At 51.1% G+C, this 16,983-nt stretch overlaps 7 protein-coding genes and 1 non-coding gene across 8 annotated transcripts; 4 read left to right on the plus strand and 4 right to left on the minus strand.

Annotated features, from left to right (window-relative positions):
* Positions 1-374: 374 nt before the first annotated feature.
* On the plus strand, positions 375-2,978 carry AtWU_05584 (LIM domain protein; the record flags this gene model as incomplete). Its single annotated transcript, XM_035500694.1, has 3 exons — positions 375-474; positions 595-2,603; positions 2,658-2,978. The coding sequence occupies 3 exons, from the start codon at positions 375-377 to the stop codon at positions 2,976-2,978; spliced, it is 2,430 nt and encodes an 809-aa protein (XP_035356587.1).
* A 989-nt stretch (positions 2,979-3,967) lies between these two features.
* Positions 3,968-5,662, plus strand: AtWU_05585 (vitamin H transporter; the record flags this gene model as incomplete). Its single annotated transcript, XM_035500695.1, has 6 exons — positions 3,968-4,146; positions 4,208-4,324; positions 4,390-4,517; positions 4,572-5,002; positions 5,056-5,466; positions 5,522-5,662. 6 exons carry the CDS (start codon positions 3,968-3,970, stop codon positions 5,660-5,662), a joined length of 1,407 nt encoding a protein of 468 aa, XP_035356588.1.
* A 432-nt stretch (positions 5,663-6,094) lies between these two features.
* trm8 (tRNA (guanine46-N7)-methyltransferase) lies at positions 6,095-7,335 on the minus strand (the record flags this gene model as incomplete). The annotated part of the gene is made up of 3 exons (XM_035500696.1): positions 6,095-6,792; positions 6,863-7,050; positions 7,160-7,335. The coding sequence occupies 3 exons, from the start codon at positions 7,333-7,335 to the stop codon at positions 6,095-6,097; spliced, it is 1,062 nt and encodes a 353-aa protein (XP_035356589.1).
* Positions 7,336-7,679: 344 nt separating this feature from the next.
* On the plus strand, positions 7,680-8,445 carry AtWU_05587 (ESCRT-II subunit protein VPS25; the record flags this gene model as incomplete). The annotated part of the gene is made up of 3 exons (XM_035500697.1): positions 7,680-8,078; positions 8,181-8,256; positions 8,333-8,445. The coding sequence occupies 3 exons, from the start codon at positions 7,680-7,682 to the stop codon at positions 8,443-8,445; spliced, it is 588 nt and encodes a 195-aa protein (XP_035356590.1).
* Positions 8,446-8,673: 228 nt separating this feature from the next.
* AtWU_05588 (DNA repair protein Rtt107) lies at positions 8,674-11,449 on the minus strand (the record flags this gene model as incomplete). Its single annotated transcript, XM_035500698.1, has 4 exons — positions 8,674-9,318; positions 9,376-10,792; positions 10,850-11,286; positions 11,357-11,449. 4 exons carry the CDS (start codon positions 11,447-11,449, stop codon positions 8,674-8,676), a joined length of 2,592 nt encoding a protein of 863 aa, XP_035356591.1.
* A 783-nt stretch (positions 11,450-12,232) lies between these two features.
* AtWU_t142 lies at positions 12,233-12,344 on the minus strand. Its single transcript has 2 exons — positions 12,306-12,344; positions 12,233-12,278 (listed from the first exon to the last, which is right to left on the minus strand). It is a non-coding gene; the product is annotated as a tRNA-Leu (tRNA).
* Positions 12,345-12,685: 341 nt separating this feature from the next.
* Positions 12,686-14,202, plus strand: AtWU_05589 (putative toxin biosynthesis protein; the record flags this gene model as incomplete). The annotated part of the gene is made up of 4 exons (XM_035500699.1): positions 12,686-12,895; positions 12,950-13,088; positions 13,153-13,261; positions 13,317-14,202. 4 exons carry the CDS (start codon positions 12,686-12,688, stop codon positions 14,200-14,202), a joined length of 1,344 nt encoding a protein of 447 aa, XP_035356592.1.
* A 360-nt stretch (positions 14,203-14,562) lies between these two features.
* Positions 14,563-15,758, minus strand: AtWU_05590 (ceramidase; the record flags this gene model as incomplete). The annotated part of the gene is made up of 4 exons (XM_035500700.1): positions 14,563-14,746; positions 14,799-15,315; positions 15,391-15,577; positions 15,663-15,758. The coding sequence occupies 4 exons, from the start codon at positions 15,756-15,758 to the stop codon at positions 14,563-14,565; spliced, it is 984 nt and encodes a 327-aa protein (XP_035356593.1).
* Positions 15,759-16,983: the final 1,225 nt, after the last annotated feature.

Genomic DNA, 16,983 nt, shown 5'->3' on the forward strand with positions numbered 1-16,983 from the left:
ATAGCTTCTGTCCGTCTTGTCTTTCCCAGCCTGTACCCCTGCCTGTCACTCAGTACTAGTATCCATGAGCTCATTGAAACTAATCATTATTAACTACTCGCTAATTACCACCTCCGACGTCGCGCTAACTCCTTAACCCTGTAAGAACAACGCTTTATCGCTCTCAAGCAAGGAAAGCGGATCTAGTTGGGCAGATCCGATCTCTCTAGTTGATTCCATACCTGGCCCACTGCCCAGCCACCCATTTGAATCTCATTGGCTCTATTCGATTATATTAGACACTTACTTCATAGCTCTGCGACTGAGAGCCAACTCATCAACCTACCCCTTCCTGATATCCCCCCCCTTGGTATGATCTCTCAGGTTCAACCTCCATGGCCAGTATGATGCATAGGCCTCAATTTCACAAGGCCCGGGACGGCCAGCGCAAGGTCTCGCCTCCCGGTCCAACTTACATGTCCAATGATCAGATCGGTACGTGTTTACGCTGCTGCGATATTGAGTCAGGCCATTGTCTGCGTTTTTCGAGGATGTTGGCCGAGCGACCGGCTATGGGTTGACATGGACAATGTTTATTAATTCCTGGCGTAACAGCGACCTATCTGAAAGATCTGCGGACGAATCGCCCTGCCCGCCCCGGCGGATCCAGGCCGCTTCCTTCGAGATCAACTAGATCGTCCTCTGACACTCGGGAGGATCTCCCTCCACGAGCAGCGTCTGCAATGTCGTCGTATGGACATTCGTATATGCAGTCGAGCACCCCAGCAGCTGAGACCGAGCATCCTCGGGCCACCAGCTCACTTTCTAACCATAGGCCGACGTCATCTCGAGGCACAATAGGCAGCCCTATCGGACGACCGTTGGTCCAGGAACCAAGAACAGTCCCCGTACGGCAGCATATCTCACCCACTCGAGCCTACAGTCGCGCTCTTCCTACCTCCCCCAGCGCTGCTTATCGTGAAAGCCCGCAACGGCGTATAGAGAAGGAAGAGGCAAAGTCCTTGCGAGATGCCTTACAACAGATGGACCTGGAGGATGACGTCGAGCTCCATGCAGCTGCACAAGATGAAGCTACCGAGCTGGTGTGGATGCACCAGCACCCCGGTGTTCCCTATAAGAACCCATATGCACCATATCACAATCCCGATTTGGACACGCTCCAGAAAAGCCCAGATAGGAATAGTCAGTATTCGCGTGGCGAGAGGCTGGGCTCTCCTACTCCACGACGGGGCAGTCGTCGTCTCGCCTACCAGGGATCGACTATAAGCTACAACGGTCCTAGCAGCATCCAAGAGTCGGACGAAAGCGCGGCACATGATGAGCAGGAGATTGCCATGGGAAGGGATATTCCCAGCCCTAAAAAGAACGGGACTCTACGGAAGAACCTTAAAGTCAACTTTGCGTTGCCGCGGGACGAAGGGTCCGCCCAAAATACCAGCAGCAGCTTTGGGTTGGGCTTGGCGAATGTCGGTAAAGATTCATCCAAAGGCATCTTTAGGAATCCGAACGACCAGATATACGAAGAGCCTCAACTTTCCCCTCAGAAGGAAGAGAACACTCAGCCGGACTTCTCAAGGTCGGATTCTTCAGCTTTGAGAAATAAGCCACGCAACGCTCTTCCTCGCGGTTCTCGTCCTCTACCCAGTCGGTTCAGTAGCCTTCCTTTTGTGGACAAGCTGGCTCGCTTCGAACTTCATAAGAACCCTCCAAGCCAGTCAAGGAACCCAGAGTATAGAATGAACGACCCGCTTCCACAACCTCCTACGGCAGGCTCTGAGGTTGAGGAGCAAGATGCCCTTATGAAGAATGGCCTAGAGATCCGCAGTGATGACATTCGAGCAGCTACTAGCAAGAAACTCAGAGATCGGAGCACTCGCCTACCGATGCCAACCGCTGTGAGTGATCGTGCTGGTCGGCCGATCGTGAGTTTTGATCCGACTTGGAAGCCAACCGAGGCGCAAAGCCCGCGTAACCGAGATAGCTTCAAGGAAAGGGATGCAACGCCGGACGTGCCTTCTCCCGAGCCTGCTGCCCCGACTATTGAGGTATCCGAGGCACCATCAATTCCGGTTATCAACTTGCCGGACGACAAAGAGCCCACTATCTCTGAGATGGCAGGACCATCCCAGAGCACAACGACAGGTGCAAAGCCATCGTCGAGCCCACCCAAGAACAACGAAGCTCCCAGGCGATCCCCGAGAAAACCCACTGCAGGGTTGCAAAGTCGGTGGCTATCCACATATAGCCGCTCTGGCGTTCCCACCGCAACATGCGAGGCATGTTCTCTTCCAATTTCAGGGAAGATCGTGACCGCTGCGGGATCACGATTCCATCCCGAGTGCTTCGTGTGCCACCATTGCCAGACTGCTCTGGAGTGTGTTGCATTCTATGAGGAACCTGAAGTGAAACGCCAAGAACGTCTCGCGCAGGCTTCCAGCGATGATGAAGAAGCCCATGGACTGAGGTTTTACTGCCACCTTGATTTCCATGAGCTATTCAGTCCAAGGTGCAAGAGCTGCAAAACCCCGATAGAGGGAGAAGTGGTCGTTGCTTGTGGAGCTGAGTGGCACGTCGGGCACTTCTTCTGTGCCGAGTGTGGTGATGTACGGTCCTCCCCTCTATTTTGTAATCGATGACTGCTAACATATCTCTTCTAGCCTTTCAACTCAGACACACCTTTCGTAGAAAAGGATGGCTTTGCATGGTGCTTGCAGTGCCACTCCCGTCGCACAGCTCCTCGATGCCTTGGATGCAAGAAGCCAGTGCTGGAGGATGTTGTGATAAGTGCAGTTGGCGGGCAGTGGCATGATGAATGCTTTGTCTGCCACGAGTGCGGAGATGGATTCGGTCCCGACGGTCGTTACTTCGTCCGAGAAGGGGAACCGAAAAGGACAGCCAAGGGACGCATTATCGGCGGGCCGGTCCAATTGGCTGTCTGTGAAAGATGTGAAGGTATTCGATTGAAGGCATCGCCGTGATGTGGGTATCTGTCGGATGATGGATCTCCGGGGTCTGAGGCTCCAACAACCGATGACTTACGCCACTGACATGATCATTGTGGCCATCTGCATAGAGTTGAGCGCAGTGCGCTTAACAAGTTGCATCATCCAAGGTTATACGGCCATTGTTTTTCATATATGTCTCCCAGTTTGTTTTTTCCTATTTGTTGCAACCTGTGAATTGCATAGCATCCAGCGGGAGTCTACGATAGCGTACACTTTAGGTGAATTTATGACAGTGAATGGTTTAAAGGACACTTTTTTTTTGCATCTTGCTAGCTGCAACCACAAAGAACCTCTAATCTGAAGGCTCCAAATACTAATCCAGGCTGCCTGCATGATTTTAGAGCCGGACCAGGGCTATTCCGGAAAAGGAAGGCTGACTGTCTAGTCATCTCGGCTCGAGGCTTCTCTCCGTCTCGCGGCAACTTGCCTGCGAGGGTGTGGTTCCTTTGAATCAGCCTTCCTCATTTCCTAGATGAGCAACTAGGCAGCTTGATTTTGGCAAGATTCGCGTGTCATACGAGTGCCTCGAGTCGAGGCACCTGGGTCTAGTTCGGCAAGACGGAGACGCTTGGATGTCAACCCCAGCTTTGCGGGGGTTCCCGAGCTTTTGCGGGGATCGCGTCTCCATTGCCGTCATCGCATCAAATCCGCCTGTACGACCATCTATAGATTGATACGGCTCTTGCGCGGGGATCGGGAGATCTAGCTGCTGCAATATCCTTCGGATGACGTCTGATCCATGTCGAACGATGGCAGCTACAGCACCATATCGTTTCCTTATTCGCAATGCCGGCATAGGCGTTGTGCCCTGAGCGGGCAGCATAAATAACCTGCAAGGAGTCGATGGTCTGGTGGTTGACATGTAGGCAAGCCTGTCGGACTAACTATTCCCAACTCTTCCTTCATCTCCAATGACACTTTACCTCTATTAGTCGCTTTACTCATTGTTCAGACCAGTCCTAATGGCAGAAGATTCGGATTACAAGCTCAAGTGTGACGCCTCTCTCTCAGAGGAAATAGAGAATGTGATCACCTCGCCTTTCTCTCCCGAGGAGGAAAAGGCCCTCGTGCGGAAGGTTGACTTGACTTTGCTTCCAACAATATGGATCATGTATCTGCTCTCCTATATGGATCGGACCAAGTCTGTACCCCCAATCCTCCTACACATTGCTATAAATGCCTAATTAGTCTTACTATATCAGTATCGGCAACGCAAAGATCTCGGGTATGCAGGAGGATTTGGATTTGACATCTGGTCAATATTCAATTGCTCTGGTTGTCTTCTTCATTGGATATGTTGTCTTCGAAGTTCCCAGCAAGTGCGTTCCTCTTCAGTAACTCAGGATTCCCACACGCCAGTACTGACCGTTCATCAATTATATAGCTTAGTACTAAGCCACACGCGCCCTTCGTTGTTCCTAACTGGTATCATGGTAATATGGGGAGCACTAACCTGTGTGATGGGCGTGATAAAAGACTACAAACACCTTGTGGTATTGCGCGCACTAATTGGTGAGACATATTATTGACTCGTCTGTGGTGATATTATGTTCCTAACTGCAGTAGGCTGTGTGGAAGCAGGTTTCGCACCTGGTGTTCTTCTTGTCCTCTCGTCCTGGTACAAGCGGACGGAACAATCGAAGCGATTCGGTGTCTACATATCTGCTGCAATTCTTTCAGGGGCATTTGGATCTTTACTAGCGGCAGGTATTATCCAGGGTCTAGAGGGAGTTCATGGAATAAGGGGGTGGAGATGGCTGTTCATCGTGGAGGGATCTGCAACTGTGGGAGTAGCGATCATATGTGCCTTCATTTTGCCCGACTTTCCGGCCACCTCTAGGCGCTTATCAGAACGAGAGCGACATGTGGCTATCGCACGGCTAGCGACAGACAATGTCACATCTTTAACTGAAGACAGCCCGGAGTTGTCACATTGGAATGCTGTTGTCGAGTCGGCTAAGGATTGGCGGACCTGGGGATTTGTGGTCGGATATATGGTATGGTAACCCGTTGGTCATTCGCATGACGCCACACCTCTAACTTCAAAAAGGTCATAGTCGGCTCTAGCACACTTTCCTACTTCTACCCTACACTCGTGAAGGGCCTCTTCGGGGATTCATCCACTGAAAGGGTAAACTTCCTGACAGTACCGATCTACGCAGTCGCATTCGTCTGCACCGCAATCACCGCATACTTCAGCGACAAAATCCCCCAATGGCGAGGTCTTGTCATTGCTGGCTGGCTGAGTGCATCGCTAGCTTGTTCCATTGCAGTCTGTGTTGTATACAATTATACTGCACGATATGTCCTTCTCGTACTTATGGCTGCCGGATTATGGGCAACCAACGGAGGCACACTTGCGTATGCGTCATCTGCATTTGCGAACATGCACCCGCAAGTAAGAGGCGTCAGCCTTGCGCTAGTAAATGCATTAGGGAATCTAGCCCAAATATACGGCTCGGTATGAACAATCTTGGGTCTTTGTTGTTGGCATTCAGGTGACTAACCGGCAACAGTACTTGTTCCCTTCCTCCGACGGTCCGAAGTATATCATGGGGTTCTCGGTGATATCCGCGATGCTTGCTCTCGGAGTGGTTGTCTTTCTTGTGATACACATCTGGTTTCGTCGGCGCGCGACTGCAATCAGCCATACGTGATGGTTCATGCTGGTCATGGGACTTCTCATTGCAAGCATAGAGAAATGAAGTACTACCGACATGATGGAGATGATGTTATGATTATTAGCCTGCGAAAGTACTTTACGAAGCTAGCATTCGAGAGTTATGTGTTTCTTATATTCCATAAACACGATCCCTTTGCCCGTAATTATGCACAAATTCAGAGCAATCGACGTCCAATCCCACTCTGCTGCACTATAGAAATCTCCTGAGTCGAACTCAGCCACTCTACAACGTGCCATGCCAGACATTGCAATACGTATCGAAAGCAACACACCCACAAGATTACATGAGCACATCTTATAACAGACAACCATCCAAACCATGTATATCAGTATTAACTTTTGTTAATCTCGCAACAAAACATCCACGCCATAGATCTATACAAGCCAAAACAGAAACACATAAAAATCAAGCCCACTCGGGATCCTCCTTCCTCCTAAACACAGCAACATACTTATTACCCTTATTCCTCGTAACCTTCTTCCCCTCCTCCGTCGCCTCCTTCATAACCTTCACACACTCATCCTTCTCCAACTCCTCCTCCGACACCCTCTCAAACAACTCCTTAACAGTGGGTCCCTCATTCTCCGCCTCCTCAACCGCACTCTCATCCCGGAAATGTCTCAGAATCCAATGATGATACTCCTCTACATCCGTAATCGTGTACAACAGACCACCAGGGCGCAGCGCATACGCATACTCCGCATTCAAAGTCTCCGAGATAATGCGCGCCTTGTGCTTCCTCGCCTTGAAGTGCGGGTCCGGGAAACAGATGAAGATCTTCGACAGCTGGTGCTTGTTGAAGAAGTTCGGGAAGAACTTCATCGTGTTGCTCCGGATCGCTGAGATGTTCTGGTATCCTCCGGGGACGAGAGCCGCGCTGGCGTTCGGGTCGGGATGCGCTGGGGCATCGGTGGGAGTATCGGCGACGGCGGCGTCGGCAGCGTCGGCGGTAGGGGCAGGGGTGGAGGTCGAAGAGGTAGGTTGAGACTGTGATTGTTGTTGTTGCTGTTGTTGTGTCTTTTGTTGCTGGTGCTGTTGTTGCACGCGGAGAGCTTGGATACGGGTGTTTAGGTATTCGAGGACGGCGATGCGGATTTCCATTCCTAGATTGAAGTTTTATTAGATTGTTTCACAATCCATGATTGTTTGGGAAAAAGATGTAGATATACATACCGACCATCAACGTCTCCGGCAACAACCCCGCCAGACCGACAAGCAAGCCTCCAAATCCACATCCGATGTCCACAACCTCTACATCCTTAAGCAGCTTTCTCGTTCCGATCAGGTTCGTCTGCGTCGCGTCGGGGTTCACGAAAGCAGGGAAATGCGATGCCCAGTCCATATGCGCCGGGCTGAGGGGACTATACAGAGAAGAAAAGTTTAGCCCGAGACTTTCATTTCATTCCATTCCATTCCACCACACCATTGGCCCTAACCACATGGCAGAATAGAAAGATAATGTCAACATACTAGTTCAACTGATGATCCGAGAACGGATTCGCATGCGCCCGCTGACGATAGAACTTCTTCTTAGGAAGCTTGACATGGCCCACGGGGGCGGACTCATTCGGTTGCGCGACGACCGCTTCGGCGGCTTGTTTGCGGTACTCGGCGCGCTTTTGGCGCTTAGCAGGAGGTTGAGACATTGTGTATCTGAAGAATAATTGAGGGTGATAAGGAAAGTTGGGAGAAACTTGTTGGAGAAACCTATTGAGAAGGTGGGGGTGCGCGGTGCGGTGCGGTGCTGCGGAGGTTGCGGAAATTTCTAAGGCGGAGAAGTTAAGTTAGTTCCATTAAGGTGGGTGGGTTGTTGGCTGGCGGTAGATAATAATCTACTGACGTCCTTATCGATCACCACCACTACAACTATCGCCGTCAACGTTACAATTGACCAACCCATACTATTATTCGAGTACTATTTGACAACAGCGAAATACACATCTCAATTCTATACCCTAATCATCGACAGACACAAACACCCACCACCAAAATGACAAGCACAGCAGCTACAACATCAACAACAACCACCCCACCCTTCCAATTCCCCCTCACCTACTCCTTCCCAGCCTTCTTCACCCCCCAACCCAACAGCACAACACGCACCTCCCAACTCCAGAAATGGTCCTCCCTGATCCAATCCTGGTGTCGGCACCACCGCGTCTACCGACTATCGTTAATCGAAGCCATCGAGTCCCCGTTATTCCATAATGCGACGCTCCGGAAGCGCATATCCATGAGCGATGCGCGGGATATTCTAGACTGGATGGCGAAGAGTGAAGAGGAAGGGGGTGGAGGTAGGAGAGCGGAGTGGATCGATGGTGGGAGTAAGAGTGTGGCGTGGATTTGGTGGAAGAGGCCGGAGGAGTGGGCTGGGTTGATTGCGGATTGGGTATGTGTTCTGTCATTCCATATTATCTTCTTTTGAGATGTTGTGGGGAGTCTGGGGGGTAAGGAGGGATTTCGATTGCTAATTGCTTGTTTTGGTGTATAGGTGGAAATCACAGGACAGAAGAATGTGGTGCTTACGGTTTATGAGTTGTTGGAGGGGGAGGCTTCGATGTCGCAGGGTAGGTTGATTTACTTTGCTTTCTGGTCATTGAGTAATGCTGGTATGGCATGATGGCTAACGGCTGGCTGGAGTAGAATGGCATGGGATGGATCCCGATGTGATGCACAAGTCCCTCAACGTTCTCGTGAAACGGGGCAAGGCGCAGGTCTTCGGTAGCGAGGGCCAGGAGGGTGTCAAGTTTTTCTAAGGACTGGGTACGTCGTCTGGCCTAAATGCAGCATGCGGGCGGCTCGTGGCTCCATTCGGAAGCAATGTTCATTGACGACGCTGAGAATACGGCAACTATCTTCATGATAAAATAAGGGATATACAAAAACCAGATAATGTCCCCGAAAGAGCTATACGAGTTTCCCGCTGTTCATAACAAGCAAATATGTTTCAACACAGCACTCCTAACACCGTGCTCAAGAGCCAGCTACTGCTCCATCTTATCTGCCATCTCCTCGTCCAGCTCATATGCATCTGCCGCGCGCAGCGTTTGGGACATGGCAATATCAAGAAGCCAATCCACCCGGACTATCCGTGGTGTTTTGCCTCTGTTTAGAACCATCTGCCGGAATCGCGGCCACAGCTTGGTGTGGTCTGCAGAAGTGCTGCTCAGAAGATATACCTCCTTTCGGCTGCGATCGTCGTCTCCAGAGCTCTCGTCACTCTCCTCGCGCTGTGAGCGGTATGAAACGCGACCACGGAAGAGAGAGCATTCTCCTCCATTAGCATCCACGATGGACTTGAAGGCATCGAAACCACCACGGATAGTTTCAACGCAGTGTATTTGATACCCTTGCAGGAGCTTGTTCTTGTTCTTTTTGGCGTTCATCTTTGCTTCCTCCAGGGAGAATCCATATTTCTTTTCCGAAGCATCGTCTTTTAGTGGGAAATCAGCGGGTTCCAGAAGTTCGTCTTGTTCGAGGCATTGCGTGATGAAATCGATGCTCACAATAGCCGGGCCGTATGCAAGCGCGTTGACGAACTTGGGAGTCCGCAGGATAGAGGGGGCAGCAAGATGGGAGCATCTCCGGGCGTCTTGGACAACCAAGATGCCAAGCTCACGGAGCTGGCGCTGCTCACAGTCAGAGGGTTTTCTCAATTACAGACATGTACGAAGAGGTGAACGAACCTTATCCGAGTCTTCCTTCTTCGGATTCCCAACCCATTTTTGATACCCTGTAATTAGAAGATGCATCGCGACAGAGGGCTTGCCCTTCTTCTGTCTCTTTGCTTCCGTGCTGTCCTCTTCATCGCTCTTGTCCTCCGCTTCCATGGAACGCCGCTTCTTGCCATTGTTGAGAGTGACGCGATCCTCGTCTGTCTTCCGTCGACCACCATAGATCACGCCACCAACACGCTTCTTCTCTTTCTCGTACAACGCAATGTCCGGTGCGATCTCGTGCAATCGAGCGGTAGCAGCCTCCTTTGACTTCCGGCTACTTGTCGTGGACGGCGTATCATTCTCCTTGCCTTCAGACGTAAGCCGGGCACGCGCCGGTATTTGTAACTTCTGATTATCACTTGTAGCTGTCTTGCGCGACTTTCCAACCGCTCGCGGCGTTGCAATTTGCGGCTGCTGCGGTACCTCGCTCTCGGATTCTGTCACTTTCGCCGACGGTGGTTGCATGGTATCCGATGACTTTGCAGCGACGGTGTTCTGTTCCTTGGTCTGCATCGCCCGCCGAGGACTCTCCTGCTCTCTGGCTAAGCTTTCACTCTGGAAGAATATACTTTCGAGGACCGTTCTGTCAAGTCTGGTCTGCCCAACAACTTCGCCTAGGTTCGTCCTCTTAGGGAAGTGAGTGTAACGCGGATCAGAAACGGGTTGTAACTTCCACTTTGCGTAACTCTCTTCCAGCCATAAGTGGTTGATAACCTGCAATCCCCACTCCTTTGCGGCAGCGCATTTCTCGCTGTTGCCATGAGCAGTCACGAGGTGGGTATTCTCCTGCTTTAGCGTCTTGGTGCATTCAGCGCCTGTTGCGGTGATCAGGTTCTCCAGGTATGCTCTGGCTTCGCCGACATAGTTGGACAGACTGATCTTGAAGCCCTTGAAGCCTGGGATTCCGGACCGCGAGACAGGATAGTGTAGTAATCGCCGTAGAGGGGATGTCCAGGTGTTGTAGGTCATCAGATGGTAAAGCCACGATAGGTTTCCGACGTCCTTGTTCAGCCTCGATGCCATGCGGTATGCGAATCCCTCTCTATAGCGACATATCAAGATATCCGCCTTTGAGACATCCGTCGTGATGGAGCCGCCACCATTCTTAATGATATCCTCGATGGACCCGAGAAGACGAGGGCCGATACCGAGGTCTGTTGATAGCATGACATTCTTATCTTGGAATACGGTAAGCGCCGGCTGAGCATCAGGCGATTTGACAGACGAGGGAAGGTTGGCTGGGTTCGTCGTGGATGCGCCGATGATGTCACGGTTTTCTGAGGAACGGATGGGTGCATCTGGCGCTGCGCGGAGAATTTCGGGGTCAGGAAGGGTATATGGACGCTCGTCGATTCTTCGGCCAAGTTTTAGGCAGTCGTCGAACCTATGTATGGAGACCATTGTTAGATCGGCCCAATCCCTCAGAGGCGATCCGTCTTACCAGTGCGGAAGCACTATCTTGATATTCAACTTCTTTGCGGCGATCAATCGAGCCTTATCGGACTCTGCGGTCAAATCAACCAAATGCGTGACCTGCTGAGAGACCTTTGGGCTGTAGATTCCACCTTTCGCCAGAACACCACCGATAATAGCTTCCTTATCGCCTCCTGGTATATCACCGCATGTGATCACTACATCGTTCAAGAAGAGCCGCGGGTCAGGGCTATATTGGCGCGGATTTGCTAGCTTTCTCTTCGCTAAGCATGCATGCACCCAGTGTGGTTTGACAACCGGTATCAGGGCATCGCCGGCCGCGTCGAATGCAGGAAAGTCAATCGTGCAGGAGATGAGGTGGGTGAAATCGGAGAGAGGAGGGAAGGTGGCTGGCGGCTCATAGATCACAGTTTCACCGCCATGTTCTTCGAATGTAGATGCGAGCTATTAGACAATAGTTCGTTCATTTAGCCAGGGTAAATTGCCAATATATCGAAGGCTGTGGCTACCATACCTGATGTGCTGTATCAGCACTGAGATCTTTGGAGCATATGATACAGACTTTGCACTGGCTGAAGAGTTGAAGCTCTCCTCCCTGCTCAGCCATTGTGTGGATATTTGCCGGTCAGCACGAGAGTATGTTCAGTGTGTAGTGCGCTTTGAGAGGAGGTAGTAGCATTGGGCGAAAGTTACGTCCGGCTTGAGAGAGCAGTCGTCTTTTGCCTCTTGTGGCTTTGCGATGCGACGCGCAGACGCGCCGACACGACACCGGGTCACGTGTAGATAAGATACGTCGAAGATCGTTGATTTGTGCTGTCAGGCACGTCTTATCCACGTCGTCCTGGTCATGTATAGAATATAATATGAGCTTTTGAAACTGTAAGCTGTGATTCTGATGATATGTTGATGATGTTATGGTATTGCGGACAAACAATAAGTAGGGAAGCCGCGGGGGCATGTCTCGGAAGGAAGCAACTAGTGAATCAACTTCTATGTGGGTACATCTATGTAGATTGTCAGTGTGGTGAATCACTAGTGATTGGGGTTCATAGTGTTTTGTGTACGGGCCTTCGTAGTCCTAGAATGGTGGAGTAAGCAGTGATAAATATGGTAGTTCAAACCAACTTTAGTAGCTTCAATAATAGTCGGTGATTGCTTAAGGAGCAGTACTAACTACTAGTACGGTACCAGATATATATCGAGTTCTACTTTACTACCTTGCGAGGCTCGCAAGCCCACCCGCAATATGTCAACTGATCTTACTAGCTACAGAATCTTGTGTAATTAGCGATAACCGATGGAAAACCCCATAAAAACAGAATCTTCTTGCATCATACATCATATAGTGCATATATAGGGCTTGTGCCAAAGAAAAAAAGACAAAAAGATATGACAAGAGTGGGATTCGAACCCACGCCATCTTACGATGATCAGGAAGCTGTGAAGCTAGGTATTAAGGTGGACCTTAACCTGACGCCTTGGACCAACTCGGCCATCTTGCCTGTTGATATGTTAAGAGGCGTCTACTTTGACATTATCAATGGCAAGACAAGTGCAATACCTATAACCCGATCCCTCCAGCCGTAACCGTTACTCTGTATCGTGACTAGCGGTATCAGCCGACCATTCACGTTCCCCGCCTGACATTACAATCCATCAAGCGATCGGCCATTTTTCCCCGGTCGCTCTTGATCCCTGAGCCTCGGCTCATCGTCAGCCCCGGCAATTCGAACCCTCCGATCCGGGGAATAAGTGCTCCCCCTTGCCTTTAATCCATATATACCAGCGTCGCCGTGGAGTTGTACGATACTACGAAGTTCACTTGATTGATTCAAAATTAGAAATGTCGTTATCTTCAAATTCCTCTGGCCCCTTTCGGGTCGTTGAGCATATCGTCGAATGCCAACATATCAGGGAGTATCCCGCGGCGACGGCAAATGGCCAAGAAGATGTATTAAATCTGGTTGTGAAGCAATATATCCCGCTCGATAACCCCAACCCACAGCCAGGGGATGTAACAATTCTTGCTGCGCATGCCAATGGGTTTCCTAAGGTTTGATGATATCGCATTACCGAATGAAATGGCAGTGGCTAATCTATATACAAGGAGCTCTATGAACCTCTATGGGAGGAGCTATACGCTCGATCAAAAGCAAATGGCTTCCGGATTAGAAGCATATGGATGGCGGATGTCGCGCACCAGGGCGAGAGCAGCGTAGTAAATGAACACCTCTTGGGCAACGACCGTACGGAACCAACCCTTTTCTTTTCTCGTCACCTGCTGGAACAATGCTGACAAGGTGCATATAGCCAGCTGGTTCGACCACCCCAGAGACCTCCTTCACCTTATCAACGTCAAGCGCAAAGAAATGCCTCGGCCCATCGTCGGTATAGGTCACAGCATGGGCGGCGCACACCTGTATGCTTTCCCAACCCAACCCTACCACGAACCCATAACCTAACGCCTCCCACAGCGCGCAGCTATGCCTCATGCACCCACGTCTCATCCACAGTCTAGTCCTCCTGGACCCCGTAATACAACGTGAATCCACCCAGCTCGACGGGCTCGAGATGGCCATGCGACAAAGACAACGGATCGCCAAAACGACCCAATTATCCACCTACCGACGAGACACATGGCCATCCCGGAAAGCCGCCGCGGAGGCCTTCAAGCGAAACCCATTCTACCTAGCTTGGGATTCCCGCGTCCTCGATCGCTGGATCGAGCACGGTCTCCGCGAGCTCCCCACGGCCATTTACCCACTAGACGAATCCCAGCAAAAGGAGGGAAGCGGTGACCGCCCCGTCACGCTTAGAACAACCCTCCACCAAGAAGTCTTCACCTTCTCGCGCCCGAACTACGATGGGCCCCCAGGAAAGAAGGTCCCCGTGAACAAAGTGACCCATCCAGATCTGAATCCCGATCATCTGGGCTCATGGCCATTTTACCGGCCAGAACCGCCGCAAGTGTTCGCTATGCTCCCGCATCTTCGTCCCAGTGTCTGCTATATCTTTGGAGGTAAATCGGATATGTGTTTGCCTGAGATGATGGCGGATAAGATGGCTGCTACAGGAACGGGGCTGGGAGGCAGTGGTGGGGCTCCTGCTGGTAGGGTGCGCGATGTTTATCTTGCCGAATATGGTCATCTGCTTGCTCAGGAGGCTCCTAAAGAGTGTGCCGATGCGGCGAGTAAATGGTTGGGTGCTGAGTTGGAGCGTTGGAGAACCGAGGAGCGAGAATTCCAGGAACAGTGGAGTCGGAAGTCAAAGGTCGAGAAGGTCACGATCGATTCTAGGTGGAAGGAGCATGTTCCGCGTCCTGAACGGCCGAAGAAGAACCCTGCCCAGTCAAAGCTGTGAATGGGTGATTGTTCGTTTGTGGATAAAGATCGCACATTACCCCCGCGGTTGTATAGACTGTCCTCTCAGCAAGACGTTAGATGTAACTACGCATATACGTTTCCAGCGAGATACTTGCGTATCCAATGAAATACCCCAATAGAGAGATCTATATTTATCTCTTGGTCTCAATTTCTTATCTATAGGATATAATGGTATACTTCTGAGCAGCTCAGAGCAGGTCTATAAGCAACTCAATCAATAAAAACTGTAAGTGAGCGATCATCCCGACGCAGAAGAGCGCTCGAAGCTCCAGTCCTCGAGGCTCCTCAAGCAGTCGGGTCTAAAACACCAAAGAAAGAAGGGTATGAGTGAGTCCAGTTAATTTGATTTCTTGGCCACCCCGTTCGCGCCCTTGCCGGGGGCGCTGGTGCGGAGAACCTCGGGGATGTTCCAAAAGCGAGGCCACCAGAGATGGTACTCCTCTTGGCGGTTGTTCAAGCAGTGTCGGAGCCAGATGCCCCAAACGAGGTACATATAGGCCCCAAGGCCAGTCATCAGATGCCTAGTAGATGAATTAGTATGCAGGGACAGCATGGTGTCAGCGCGAAACATACCACCAACCATGGCCTTCCAGTAGGATACCCCAGGGAAGACCCACTTGCCGGCGCCATCCGCGGATCTTCGAACAGAAGGCATTGTCCAAGCCCCAGATGGCAAACCCGCCCAGGAACACGCTCAAACCGTAGATGACCATGAACCACATGGTCTTGAGAGTCTTGATGTCCCGTACATTTTCGTAATGTTGGTGTTCCTTGGTCGGAACAGGCAGGCCCTGCTTCTCACGCGCAAGCCTGTCCTCCTCCGTCGAATGACGCCAGCGAGGACGCAGCGTCACCTCCATGGTGTACATGCTGCGGATGAGGACGATGGCTGTCAAGATGCCATATGCGTTCTGGTGGAACAGGGGGTCCTGGAGGTAGTGGTAGTAAAGGGTGATGAAGATCGCCAAACTGGCAAGGAAGATGCCCAGGACGACGCGGAAGCCATTCGGTCTGGAGTATGAGAAGGACGCATAGCACATCAGACACGTGGTGTATATCATGGACAATTCATCGACCAGCTGCATGGGATCTGTGAGTATCATGCACGGATCAGCAATTTTGCACAATACAGGCTACCCCTCCCCCACTATGATACTTCACTTACATTTCAACGTTGAATGGAAGAGGAAGCTTCCAGTTCCGACCAGCAGATAGCCAAGGTAAGCGACCTGGAAGATCGAGTCATGTCCATTGCGACGACAACTTAGGAAACCCTTGATTCCAAGGGCCATAAACAGCAGGTTTGTCAGGGTGTTGACGATCTCTGCGGAGTATATGGTGGCATAGTAATCCTATCTCGTTCGCATGATGGTTAGCAACATATTGCAATAGTAAAAGTGTGACCAAGGAGTGAAGTAAAACTGAGCGCGCGCATACCTCCTCGCACCAATTCAGCGTAGACGTGACGGGGCTCCAATATCCTTCCCTGGAGGGTGGATATGGAATATGGGGGAGAAAGGTTGAAAGAGGCATGATGGGTGACGGAGACTCAGCTCAGCTCTCCGCAGGGTGGAGGGATTGGTGACGTCTCTGGCGGACCACAATGGAACGACGGGAGTTACGAGCAGGAGGGCATAGCAGGGGTAACTTCTTGAAGAAAGGCCAGATTCCCCGAAAGAGAGGAAAGGAAAAGGCAGGGCAGTTAAGTTTGACAACTGAGAGTGGCCATCGAACTTACCAGTTACTCTGCCTTACCGGCTCCCCATGAACCGTGACGTCGACTAATACGCCCGATCTGCAGCCCAGTCGCCTAACGTCCAACCGAACCGGCGTGAATGTGACGGATAAGTACGGAGGAAGGTATGTCACCCGCCATTTACGGGGTCCCTATTGGTTCGATGGGCCTGAGCGGTTTGCCGCCGGGAACAATGGGCGGTAAGATTACAGAGTAAGTACATCCGCCGTGAGCGTGGCCAAGTGGAATGAATGGAATGGTGTTTTAACAACCTGCATTCTTCTGCATGCATAGGCCATAGTGCCTCCCTATGTCTCAGATTGTAAAAGTGCTAAGACGGCACCTGCTCGGAGAAAGCTCGTGGATTGGATTATCTAACGTTGCCCAAATGCAGCCTACCTAGTATTTTCCTGCTGAAAAATTCCGTATTTCGACATGATCAGCCTTGTGACTACTGCTAGTACTTCGTAGTACTGAACGTAGTAGTATTGGTAAATGGTAAGCAGTGAGCAGCGATAGGCCTGGTTGTTGGGTATGATATTATGAAGTAGACACAGCATGTATCCCAGTAGTTCTTTAGTAGTGCCTGTCAGTCACTGCACAGGTACGTTAACCTTAACCTGAACCTGTACCTGTTGGTGTGCCACTTTTGGCAGGTCCTTACGCCGGAGATATCGGAAGAAGTTGAGAGGCGGCGACGGCCGCGGCAACTGTGGCTGGTGATCTGCAGCCAATCGAGATGCTTTCCGCCCGGCGCCAGATGACTTCACCAACGGCCCTCCGCTTTGGGTAGGAACGAGTCTACCGCTTCGTATCTACACCGTCTGTCACATTTTTTCCCTTTCTCTTTCTTACACTCGCTGAAAAGTCATTCTTATCACCTAGCATCCTTGCTAAACCTGAATTCACGCCTCTTCGCTTTTGCCATGCTACCCTGATTACCATCAATGTGACCGTCACCGCTTCAAGCGGTCTGTCTCAATCTCAAATTCTTCTCCAGCCATTGTCGTGCAGTGCCCCGGA

This window comes from Aspergillus tubingensis (genome assembly GCF_013340325.1).
Source record: "Aspergillus tubingensis WU-2223L DNA, scaffold_7, whole genome shotgun sequence".
Classification (NCBI taxonomy): Eukaryota; Fungi; Ascomycota; class Eurotiomycetes; order Eurotiales; family Aspergillaceae; genus Aspergillus; species Aspergillus tubingensis.